The sequence below is a fragment of the Macrotis lagotis genome, chromosome 2, assembly GCF_037893015.1.
Source record: "Macrotis lagotis isolate mMagLag1 chromosome 2, bilby.v1.9.chrom.fasta, whole genome shotgun sequence".
Taxonomy (NCBI): Eukaryota; Metazoa; Chordata; class Mammalia; order Peramelemorphia; family Peramelidae; genus Macrotis; species Macrotis lagotis.
The window spans coordinates 328346136-328359062 of NC_133659.1; the positions used below are offsets into that span (position 1 = coordinate 328346136).

The 12927-nt window shown below is 40.7% G+C and overlaps 1 protein-coding gene across 27 annotated transcripts in view; it reads right to left on the reverse strand.

Moving 5' to 3' along the window:
* RBFOX2 (RNA binding fox-1 homolog 2) overlaps nt 1–12927 on the reverse strand; it is a 282975-nt gene that overhangs the window by 21061 nt on the left and 248987 nt on the right. For 20 of the 27 annotated variants that reach the window (XM_074226822.1, XM_074226811.1, XM_074226813.1 and 17 more), the window contains 2 exons: nt 11873–11926; nt 2487–2579 (listed from right to left, as the gene is read on the reverse strand). In XM_074226822.1, coding sequence (XP_074082923.1) covers nt 2487–2579; nt 11873–11926 — 147 coding nt within the window. The remainder of the gene's footprint in view (nt 1–2486; nt 2580–11872; nt 11927–12927) is intronic. The other 7 variants (XM_074226826.1, XM_074226827.1, XM_074226821.1 and 4 more) reach the window with 1 other exon arrangement.

Here is a 12927-nt window from a genome sequence, read left to right on the forward strand (position 1 = left end):
CAAACAGGACAGAAAAAGTAAGCTCTAGGATTTATCAGGCTCTTTTCCAGTCCATTCACATTGGTGGAGGGCTTGTGATATGCAAAAGCTGATTGGGAAAAATCATAGGCTTTTGGTCCCAGTCAACTGATGGGTCATTTTCAAGGTCTGTTGGCTAATTCATATCACATAATATACACACCAAATAGTTTCCCAATGCCTAAAATCCCATTTTGGGGGTGCTAGATGGATGTATGGCCTCACTCTCTCAGCTTCACAGTGCTCTCCACCCTCTTTACAGAGCTCTGTATAACTTTAAGCATTCTCAGTGCCACGGCAAGTGGGTGTTACAGAAATGGTGCTGATAAAGAAAAGATGAATGGGGTTTGGAAGCCAAGAAACTGCAGCCCGTGTAAGAGACAGCCTCAAAGCTACTGCAAGGAGGGTGAAGCCTCATCACAGAACGCAATTCCTAACCGGGTTGGGAGGCCAGAATGGATTGAGAAGCCACCAAAAGGCCCATTTTAAACGAGAAGACAAAATAAAAAATAATGGCTTAATTCTTTCTTTTGGGGGTTCTAGTGTTGAGAATGGTGCAAGGAGAAGAACTGAAACTACATTTACTCAAGTTAGACCTACCAAACAGTATAAACATTTTACATTTAAAAAGAAAGAATGGGATACAACAATGATGAGACTTGAGGCATGCAAGTTAAAAAACACACACACAGAGATAAAAGAAAGAAAAAAAAACAATCAATTTGGGAGAGGAAGGGGAGAGGAAGGGAAGAATGGGTCTCACAGACAAACCACTAAGATGGCGCCAGAGCCTGAAATCAGCTGCTACAGCGGAAGGCAGCACAAGCACTTAAAGGAAAAATGGCCAAAACCCATCAGAGACCACCAGTCAGCAAAGGGGGACCACAGCGGCAGGGGAGGAGGAGGAGGAGGGAGGAAGGCAAGGGGGAAAAGAGAGAAAGAGGATAAAGAAAGAAGACAGAGAAGTGGAGATGAGATTATAGTTAAAGGAGAGAGAAAAATGAAAGAGAAAGGGTAGAGAGAAGAAAGAGAAGAAGGGAAGAAGCCCAAAGAAAATGTAGGAGGGAACAAAGACAGAGAGTAAGGGAGAGGAGAGAAGGAAGAGAGGTAAAGGAAAAGGGTGGGAGCTGAGGGCTCCAGAGAAGCCCAGAAGGCAGGAGAGGAACCAGAACACTCAGAGCCACATACGGAAGGCTTGGAAGAGAGCGGGGGGGGGGGGAGAAGGTGAGGGTGCATTAATAAAACCAGCCAAACTGGAGTTCAGTAACTCTGAGTAAGATGTGCAGGGGAAAATCACCATGAAGTCAGTAATCAAACAGCTCAGACTGCTACAAAACGATATGGACATCCAAAATCCAGGCGGCATTACTCAACAGCATTGAAAATAAAAGGGGGAAAGGGAAAAGGAGGGGGGAAACAACAAGTCAAATCACATTTTGTAGTGTTAATGTGAGATGGCAGATGGATTTTTCTTTCTTATTTAATTGTTTTGTAATTAAATTTGTTTTTTTAAGCTTCTTCTCTAGCGCTTTTATTTCACTTACCGCCAACTCGTACCATCGCCAGCTTTGTGTATAGTTACCATGGAAAGAGTGAGTCAAGTGAAGGGCCCTAAACGCTAAACCATTGAAAAAGGAAATAAAAAAAAAAGCAAAATATGCAGACATCTTACTCAAAACAGCGGCTTTTATATTTAATACTTTTTTTTTTCCTTTTTAGAGGCGGGCAGGGGAGAAGGGGCCAGTTAACCTTCACCACGGTGTAAAAGAAAAGCTAGTGAGCACCAAGTGGTGGCCTTGAGGGCAACAGTCCTTTATTAGCTGGCCCCAGTCAAATCTTAGAGTCAGAACTGTTGAAATCTCTATTTTTTAAAGTAGACCAGGAAAACTTCTTTCCTTTTTTTTTTTTAAAGAAGCCCATTTTGAGCTTGGTCCCTCTTCCCTTAACCATACCCTGCCCCCACCCCCCCAATCAAACTTGATCAAAACAATCTCCTCCCCCTTTCTAGCACCTCACACTCATATGGAGGAGAACTGGCCTCTAAGGAGAGAGAGAGGATACTGGCTGGCACCCTGCTTCATTCTAGGACACAGAGTTACAAATTGGATATTTTTTTCTAGTTAGTTTTTTTAGGTCTGATATCAGAAATTCGGAGCCTCGCAAACTGAAGCAAAGGAAAATCAAGACAGCAGAAGGGTGAAAATTTTGGAGAAGGGGGGAAAAGAAACAAACCAAAAAAAAATTAAAAATTTAAAACTTAAAATCCCCAAACAACCAAAAAACTTTGGGAGGTGTAGGGGTGTCACTTTTATACATGTCAGTGCAGGAAGGTGATAGACATAGAGACACAAACACACACACGCACACACACACGAGACAGGGTTCCAAATGTGAAATCAGGGAGGCAAGACACAAAAAAAGAAATAAAAAGAATAGAAAGAAGAAATTGAATTATTGAAGACATGCACCTCGATTTTACGGCCCTCTACCACGGTGCCGTGTAATTTCTCCCTGGCCCTGTCTGCATCAGCACTATTCTCGAAAGTTACGAACCCGAATCCCTGCATGCAGCGGGAGAAGGGGGGAAAACATGCACATCGTTATATTGAAGTACTGATCTCTAGGTAAATAGAGAAAAAATATCACAGTATGAAATTGACATCAGCACAACTCAGCAATACTCTCCTAGAGTCACATCTTCGGTTCATGCATGTCTCATAAAAGGAAATGAAATCCAATAAAAGAATAAAGAATTGTAATCAGAACAATAGTAATAATAATAATAATAATAGTAATAATAATATAAATAACAGTAATCATAAAATAAAACATAAAGCAATTGAGGCCAGACCAAAATGAAGGTATAAAGTTACTCGGATCCTACTATTAAAAGGTTATTTATAATGAGACACTAGTTGTGCCCCAACAAGGCTGTTTATTCCAATTTCTATTCTCACTACATCTGAAGCCCAAAACTGCAATCTTCCTGAGGCTCTAAGAAGTGTCTCAAGTTTTGAATAATTTTAGTACTGGAAAAATTACAAGCGCAAAGGTTTCCTGACATCTCAGATCCATTCTCAGCCTAGAGGTTTCCATGTCAAATCCATATACACTTTGTCATTGTGCATTGTCCTGTCATGAGCTGACCTTTGACCTGCTCCAAATAGAAAGCACCTTTATTCTCCACAGAACACTGGGGATATAGAATCATATTTAGAAGAGTGATTCCCTAGGTGGCAGGGGACAGCTCAGAAAGAGGAGTGGCCGGCCTCTTTTCGTGGAAGGACAATCTGAATGTGCCGTGATGACTTGGGGTCTTCCTGAAAATCAGCTCAGGTGAATGACAAACGAGAAGCTGCTTTTGCTAGGCACTTGTGATTTACTGCCACACTTACCAGAACTGTTTCAGGAAAAAATAAAAACGAGGTAAAGGTGGTGGGAAAATGAAATTCGTTTGGGGATGTCAGTGTTAGGATTCACAAGGAACCAGCACAGAAGCTAAGGCCACAGCCATCCTTCTCCAAAAAGCTGTTGACCCAAATAAAGAGAGGAAGGCCAGGGCCCACATCCAATGGAGTCCTGCTCCACCAGGCTACTGAGACACAACTTCTCTGAACATGTCCCAGCTTTGTTTGTAGTCCGGGCATACTAGACTTAGGTGATCCAGTGTTATGATCCATTCCTCAAGGGTTTGGGGAATGGTACATTCGATCTTCCTACGCAGCCATGAAGTGGACAGAATAATGGGATCCGAGGTCATCACCTGAATAGACTCTGCAAGGTCAGGGGGCATAGCTTATGGCAATATCTGGTCCGCACCAGGCCAGCGTGACTTTCTTCCGACAGTGCAGTCCTTATCAATCTCCCTGCCGCTCCAAATGCTCATCCACTTCTCCTCCACTGTGGCAGGCTCAGAGCTTCCCAAGAAGACCTTTCATCTTGCATCAAGAACAGGCACAGTGTGCTCCCAAGTATTCTTTGACTCTTGTCCTAGTCTTGCATCTGCTGACTATCTTCTCTTATCTCAGAGCCCTGGATGAGTCACAGATTTTCTGAACTGAATGAAATGGCTGGCCATGCACACAAGTAACCAAATTCCTCCCAGGAATAATAAAACCACTTGAGCACTAAGGGAGACCAAGTGCCTCTCTGAGCATCAGGAAACTCGGCTGAGTCAAAGCTACCCCAGCACAATGGAGACTCTCGGAGAAGCTGTCAAGGGCACTTTTTGAGGTGACTTTGCCAACTGCTTAGAAATATAAACAGGGATGGAATTTCAAACCAAATTCCCAAATTCACAGGTGAAGTAGCCTGCTATCAGACAGCCTGAATTGGACACTGATCTGAACAGATTTTGACTACAGAGGCGGCCAGATTGATTACCATCCCCACCGTGGCCACCATTCTATCTTGGGGATCAAGAACCTTCCAGTGGGACATAAACTTTGTGAAAAGACATTCACTAAAGCAGGGTGGGGTTCCAGTATTTTATTAAAGATGGTGTTTTAATAATGCCACAATCTTCTTGCTATTATCTACTGTGGAATAATGGGTTGAGGAGGAACCTGATAACTTTAATCATTCCTAAGAATAACCACCAAAGTTCTCCTGAAAAGTCTCATTTGGGAGTGGGGGCGATGAAGGTACTGGCAATGGGGTATAAATCCACCCTTGGCTGTTCAAGCCTTGCCTTCTCTCTAAGGTCGGAGAGTTTTCATCCAGGGTTGGGCTCAGGCTGAAGAATCTTTTGGTCTCTGTTAACAGCGGCACCTTCCTCTCACTAAAACCTCTACACTGATGGAGAGGAACTGGAGAGGCAAAGCTAAGATCAGAATCACTTTTGACCCACTGAGAGGACTGCCATCCAGAGGGAGAGCAACAGAGATAGAGCAACTGCCCCAATTAACAAGTCAAAATTAAAAAAAGCCACCCAGGCAGCTGGCATGGGAGTGGGGTAAGAAGCCATTGCTCTGAAAACCAACCTGCCTTTTTCAATCATTAACTGCTTTTCTCATGTCTCAAGGCTCTATGAAAGGCCTCTACACTATCATTTTTCTTTCTATTCCACAGCTTTTGTGCATCTAAAAGAATGAGTGATGACATCACGAACACTAAATTCTGACATCAAAGAAACAATGGAAATTTAATAGTCAGCAAATATAAACATTTTGGTTGGTTTGCTTAACATCACCACAATAATTATCTTGGAGTCTAATGCTTTAGACTATAAGAAACAGAAGCATTTTTTTTTTTTTGCAAGGCAAATGGGGTTAAGTGGCTAGCCCAAGGCCACATAGCTAGGTAATTATTAAGTGTCTGAGACCAGATTTGAACCCAGGTACTCCTGACTTCAGGGTTGGTGCTTTATACACTGCACCACCTAGCTGCCCTGGTCCCAAACTTTCAAAGGCATACTGTCTTATGTTTATTTTTTATAAAGAAACCAGATTATTTTTTACCACTACTGGGTCTATATTCTGAAGAGATCATGAAAAGGGTAAAAAAAATCACTTGTACAAAAATATTCATAGCAGCTCTGTTTCTAGTGGCAAGGAATTAGAAATCAAGGGGATGTTCATCAAGTAGGGAATGGCTAAACAAGCTGTGGTATATCTATGTGATGGAATACTATTTTTCTATTAGATATCAGGAGGGATGGGAATTCAGGGAAGCTTGGAAAGATTTACATAACTGATTCTGAGAGAGATGAGCAAAACCAGAAGAACATTGTACACCCTAACAGCAACATGGGGTGAAGCTCAACCTTAATGGACTTACTCCATTAGTGCAATGATTAGGGCAATTTTAGGGGATCTGTGATACAGAATACCATTTGTACCCAGAGAAGGAAGTGTGGAGTTTAAACAAAAGTCAAAGATGAGCTTCAATTTTTAAAAAAAGTTGTCTTATGTGCTACATAATTTTACTATCTCTAGTATTTTATTTCTTCCTCAAGGATATGTTTTTTCCTCTCAATGCATTCAATTTTGACCAATGCATATCATGTAAACAATATAAAGATTATCAGATTTCCTACTGTTGGGGGGAGAGAAGGGAGGGAGGGGAAAAAATTCTAAAATTCAAAAACTTAACAAAAAAAAATAGGTAGAAATCATCTTTATTGATAGCAGCACTACCAAAAGGTTGGGGGAATGTGGGGAGAGATAAGAGAAGCCTCCTGAAATGGAGAGACTTCAGTGGCCATGTAAGGTATACTGAGAAAGGGAACAGTATGGCCTGGATAGGGAAGAAAGGGATAATCATTCTAGGTGGTTACTCTGTGGTTTCATTTGATAAATTTATTGTGTAACTGCTAGTAGCTTAGAAAGCTAAAAACCTCAGAAACACGAAGTAATTTTATTTTTTAGAAATATAGGTACCACTGATCATTGGTTGTGCAGAAGCTAGCTAGGCCACAGGGCCGAGAAACCGAGAGTTAAAAAAAGTTATAATAGCTTCAACTCCTTATTATAATCCAGATCAAGGTCTGATGAACTCGAAGGTTCTCCCAGTCCTGGCAATCGACGATTCTTTAAAATATGAATCAATCAGAGTCAGTGAGGAAAATTTCCACAAGCAGATGAAAGACCTTCTACAGAAAAACAGAGAGCTCATGGTACCCAAACTCTCTTTAAAGATATGAAATGTTTCTTCCCTAAAATATTCTGGGGGTAACATTTAATCTAAATACTGTTTCCTAGTTTTCTTGATTAGCTACAAGATGCTCCAATGGAAGATCTAACACTGAGAAAAAATGCAATATTCTAAGAGTGAACAGCTCCGGATTCTATCAGTCATTAGTGTGCTGTCACTGACTTAGGTTTCATCTCCTACAGAAAGTTTTCATTTGTAGTCATTTTTGTCCCATGTCCTGGCACCATTTCCAATTAAGGGGTGCTTGGGGAACCGAGTAACTTCACCCTTTTAGTCTGGCCTCCGACTCTGCAATAAATAACAAGCAACAGGATGAGCAGTGTAAAAAGAAAAAAATGTAGATAAATATATTGAGATAATCTTTGAATGTTTCCATCTCTGAAGAATGAGAAAGAAAATTTACCATGTAACTTTTAAGGGAGAAATCAAAAGCAGACGGTTCTCCTGGGTATGGCCAGAACACAGAAATTAAAAAATAAAATAAATAAAATAAACAGAAACCAAAACAAAATAAAACAAAAATCCCCAAACCCAGAAAGTGAAAACAAAAGGAAAGTAAACGAAGCCCTCTTAAAATCCATGCATTGTTAACTCTTAGTTTTAAGCAAAGTGAAAAAATATTTGCCTCTACAGTGTTATTCATCCCAAGATGCTAAATACCAACCAAGCCTTATTTACTATTATTACATTCCAAAATTCATCTTGCACATATTTCAAAAGTAAATTCCTTTTGTAGTCAATCAAGGCTCAAAACCCTTGGAAAAAGCCAGGCAACCCCAGCACCAGGATAACTTGCTTCTGAGGCTTCGGGGTCTGAGGCTACCACCGCCCTCTCCCCAAAATCTGGGGAAGAACACACCTGAGATAAGTGATGAGCTCATACTAACTGAAGGGACGCTGGCTCAAGACCCATGCTGGGCTCTATAGAGCAGTTTCTTCTACCTCAAGTTTTCTCATTTTCAGTGTGATTTCTCAATCAGCTTTGGATAGCTCAAGGGAAAGAATTGAGTAATTTCCCAGATTCTCAGGGCAAAGGATAGCAACACTGCTTCACTTGCTTTTTAAGCTTTAATGTAAATCAGGGACAATACTTAGAATTTGTGCATTTCTTCATGGGCAACTTGATTGTCCAATATTGTGCACATTATTCTAGATGCAAGCGATGCTCCCATTTCTTCTTGATTGTAAAAAGGCAAAAGGAAAAGTTGCCCTAGGAACATTATAAACTTCCCTGTATTAGATGGCAAGCCAATATTTTTGAACTTTTAGCTTAAAGTGAGGAATAACTTTCTAATAAGTAATACAAGTCAAAACCAAACTCAACTGCCTTGAAAAGTGGCAAGTGAAGGCTGGTGGGGAACTAGCTGATCCCTCTAGTTTAAGGCTTTGTTCCAAATGACTTTTACAACAATTTTCTCAGTTAAATATTTCGTTACAGTTAGGCTTCAAAGGATGTATGTGTGTGTGCATGTATGTGTATTCCCAATAATGCTAGGGTTAATTTAAAAAAAAAGCATTGGTAGTTTAAATATATGGAGATAAAAATTCAGTTATATTCCTTATTTCATCTGTGAGATATTTATCAGGGAAAACAACTTTGCCAGCAACTTTCCTGGCAAGGATATACTTTTTCATCATAGTTTTAATTTAGGTTTTCAAAAATGTGGAAAGATGTCCTATCCTTGTTTTAATTAATCTGAGACAATTAGACAGTAGAATTCCTTTTCTTTTTAAGAGGACGGAAGGTAGAGGAAAAAGTGGGAAGCCAGGAAGCATACTATTTCAAACAGATCAAAAGCAGGTAGGCATTCGAAGTATGGGGACAGAGTACAAGGCTGAGAGACAGAAGATTTAGGTGAAAAAAAAAATGTTAGCTCTGCTATTTTCTACCTTAGTGGCTAGGCAAATCAAGACTCTGGATCTCAGGTTCTTCATCTGTAAAATATGGAAACTGGACAAGATGGTCCCCGTAATGCTTAGCCAACTTCAAAATCGACACTGACCAATGATCCATTTTAAAAACCTCTAATTTTGTGAGTCTGGGACTTCAGGATAGGGCTTGAAAATTCTCTTCGAGGTCAATGCAGATCCTCCCTATTCAGTGGACACAGTTTTTATAGATACTTTGACTCAGTATCTCATAACTAATTTTTCTATTCCCACTGCAGGAAAGTCAGGAGGGCCATTTTCCAAAGATATACACTCCTGCAGAATGAGAACCCGGTTTATAAAATAAGGTCATTCCTGTTAGAAGTTCCTTTCTTGCAGATCTTTTCAAATCACATACTCACCTTATGTGCTCAGCCCTCACCAAATCAAATTTCTTACTAAAATTTAAAAAAAGGACTGATTGACATGAAAAATTTAGCTCAATCACTGATAGAAGAGGTTCATCAGCTTATCTCAGGTGACCTCTTAAAAAAAACCCTAATGTTTTTCCATCCCATTTGACCTCTCCCCCTCCTCAGAGCAATGACAGGGGCCCATTTCAGCCAAGAATTTTCAATAGAGTTAAGGACAAAGAGCCACACCCTAAACCCATGAATGGGGTTCGCCATCAGTGCTGGAAGGCAGATCCAGGGTTATTTTAGGGTTTAGTGCTATGTTTTAAAAACATCTCCCCCCCTCCTGCCCCCCCATATAAGGATCTTAGGGAAGAAGAAAGGGGCAGTGAGGAACACAGGACAAAGCTGACAGCAGCAGGACTTGGTTTTAGACTCCTCCAAAAAGAGAGAGAGAAATAAGGTTTCTATCATTAGTTCAGAAAGCAAGTTATAGGGCAGTGGAAATTCCATCAGGTGAACTGACCATGTTTTGGTGGAGTGAACACCCCGGAAGTGAGAAGAAGAAGCCATAAGAAAGATTCATTTCCTTTGCTTCATAAGAATTTCATTCCCTGATTTTCCCATTAAGGAGCAGGTCCTCAGGAACCAGAGCCCCTGCGACTCATGACATCGCACTGGGCTTCCGGTTTTCAGCCTTTAGTGAGGAGTGTCATAAGCAAGCCTCCAAGTCTGAGCCTAGTCAGGCCACGACTCTGGGCCCCGGCGCTGCAGCCCGGCAGGTATCTCAGACGTGGCTGCTCCCCCCCCCCCCCCCCCCCCGAGCCTGGAGCATCAGTTTGGCACCTGCTTGTTGCAGAAAAATCAACAACAAGCGATGGGAAACTGGGCCACAGAGGATCAGAGATTCAGCGTGCAGAAACCTCCGATTTGCATCCCCTTTAAAAATACTTACCAAGAAAATTCCTGGGGAAAATTCTGTAGGGCTAGCAGCAGCCAATCTGTTTTGTTTGTTTTAACTGAAAACCGGAAGCCTGGAGCATAATTACCTTCTTACACAGTTAAAACAAAGGCTGACATTCACAATTCAACACTCTTAAGACACATGCCACTGAAGTCCTTGGGCTGGGGTTTCTTATAAAGGAGTAAAGGTGTATATGCTTTTGAGAGTATTTTAAACTACCTGGTCTGTGGCTACCTACAGGAGCAGAGGTTCTCCAATAGGGGTGGATATGGGTCTTGAGGTGGGGGGGTACAAGAAATGGGGGTGGGAGGACAGACACAGGATTTTAGGCAAACTATCTCAGGTATAGTTGAAACTGCATCAAGGACCATGCAGATGGGGACAGGGAACGAGAGGTAAATAAACTCACTCCTCGGATGATAGTCCAACTGGCCTTCTTTGTCTTTTCTGATCACCTTCTGCAGTGATGCCATTTGGCTGCAGCCAAACACTCTTGCCATATTTGAGCAGAAATGACTGAATAAAAATTAGGTCAACAAGTAGAGCCTGGCCTAGCGCTGACAAGGCTGGTGATTGACTCCAGTGGGTCATGTGGGAGGAAGGGAAGCGTTTTATTATTATTCTTCATAAGCGACCCATTTAGAATGCTCGACAATTCTGCCCTCCACAGCATAGTATTTATTTTGGGAGAAGGGACTGGCATGTATCACATAGCGAACGCCCAGGGGGAGAGCAGAGGATAATGTTCAAATGTATCAGGGGCAGGCTCGGGCTTCTTGCTTGTCTTAAGAAATACACACAAAAAGGCTTTGTGCTTTAGCCCTGCTAATAGAATGTGAGGTATATGCATCAAAGTAAAATTTAGCAATTTAGCTGTGGCCAAATGGGATTTATTTAATTTGCCAACAGGAGAAGCACTTTCAAAATAAACTATCCAGAAGTCTGTTTCTCCAAGATTTGCTCCTAACACTTACTTGATACAATAATAAACCTATCCATCCAAATTCCTTCTTTCATTTTTGTAAATGTATTGACTTAGAATCACACAAGCCAGGTACTAACGATACTAAATAAGTTAGTGGAATACCGGGAATGATAATTGTAATTAAAGTATTAAATTTAGCAGCAGTGAAGCCAACCATTCTTGAGATAAGAGTTCTTGCCTGCTTCATTGCAGGTCTCATACTGAATTTCCTTGGGAGGAATCAAAATTGTTGTTAAACCCTGCACTGTGAATTTAGATAAAAAACCATCTTCAGTCTTTGCTTTGGGGAACAGAGGGACATTTATCTTTGGATCCCCCCAGTGAGCAGTTTTCTTCTACAATATCTAAAAGATGGAAATAACTCAATTCCTAGTGAAAATTTGGGCCACTGTAGCTTGCTTTAATTGAGGTCATGAAAACCTGTTTTTGTTGTGTTTAGGAGGCAGTTAAGATTGCTTTGAGGATGAAAGGGGATTAAGATCTTAAGGATAATATGAAATGTCTTCCAATAGTCTTTGCTTCAGGCCTTATCTAAAGGCCACAGTTGGGGTACAGGGGTGATTGACCCTGCTTCTTCAATGTCCATGGAGGATTCATGTTCAGAGGTTCACTCTCATGTTGGTCACAGTCAACTGTCAGTGAGGGCCCTCACTGACAAAATAATGCTATAAAAAGGACAAAGGGGTTTCTAAAAGGCAAGCCGGTGTGTCTAATGGGTCTGATTCCAATCATCTACTTGTATAGAAACTTCAAGACATATGCAGGCATAACAACCAATGACTGTCTCCTCCTTCTCACTCTGACTTCCCTTCATTCCACAGAGTAAATCTAGAGTCTAATACTTTTTTTTAACTTGGGACTTAGGCTTTAGAGATTTCTTTTTCCAACTCTATTTGTACCTACTTAGATCACTGAAGAGTACCTGAATTACCCTACAACAAGGGTCATGAACATTGAAACAGGACTTACCTTGGAGCCGCGTTCATTAAAGATTATTTCTACATCAAGGATTTTGCCAAACTGCTGCAGAGATTGAAAAAACAAAAACAAAAACAAAACACATTTATTCCTGAACATCAAACCTGAAAGTGCTCTTTTCTCGGTTCAGGAAAAAGGAAGTTTGATTTTCATAATTTAGCTTTCACATTTTTGCCTTTTACTATTAAGATCTGAGCTTCTCTCTTAACAACAAATTTTCTTTTCTTCCCCCTTAAACCACTTTTGATTTTTATTATTGCCAAGAATTTGGAGGGAATATCCTTCCTACAAATCATTCATGCCAAACATATCTACAGTGGGCAAGGTATTTAAGGGAATACCAAAACTAAGGAAGTAGTCTCTGCATTCTGGACCCATCTACTACATGAGACATGGCAAAACACACTTGCTTTTGCCCCACAGTGCTGTCTACATGGGGCTTTTAACACCAAGCATTCTAAGGAGCCTATTAAATTCTGTTCTTGTTTTCATTCTTTTTTTTTTTTAGGTTTTTTGCAAGGCAATGGGGTTAAGTGGCTTGCCCAAGGCCACACAGCTAGGTAATTATTAAGTGTCTGAGACTGGATTTGAACCCAGGTACTCCTGACTCCAAGGCCAGTGCTTTATCCACTACGCCACCTAGCCACCCCTTGTTTTCATTCTTGAAGAGTGCTAATAAAGTCTCAAATTTTTCTTTATTTTTAAAAAAAGTCCTTCTGTGTATTTCTGCTCATTTAAAAAAAAATCTCAGTTTTAAGGTATAAATCTTTGCAAAAATTAATTTGTGAAAGAAAGCACTTGAGAATTTATTATTTTGAATATCTTCTTTGTAAGGCAATTGGGTTAAGTGGCTTGCCTAAAGTCACACAGCTAGGTAATTAATAAGTGTCTGAGACCAAATTTGAACTCAGGTCCTCCTGATTCCAGGCCTGGTGTTTTATCCACTGCACCACCTAGCTGCCCCCGGATAATTTCTTAATAAAAATTTTCAGAATTTTATCATGTGGAAAAATGAAGGGATAAAGTCTAGGCCAATCTTTCAGAAA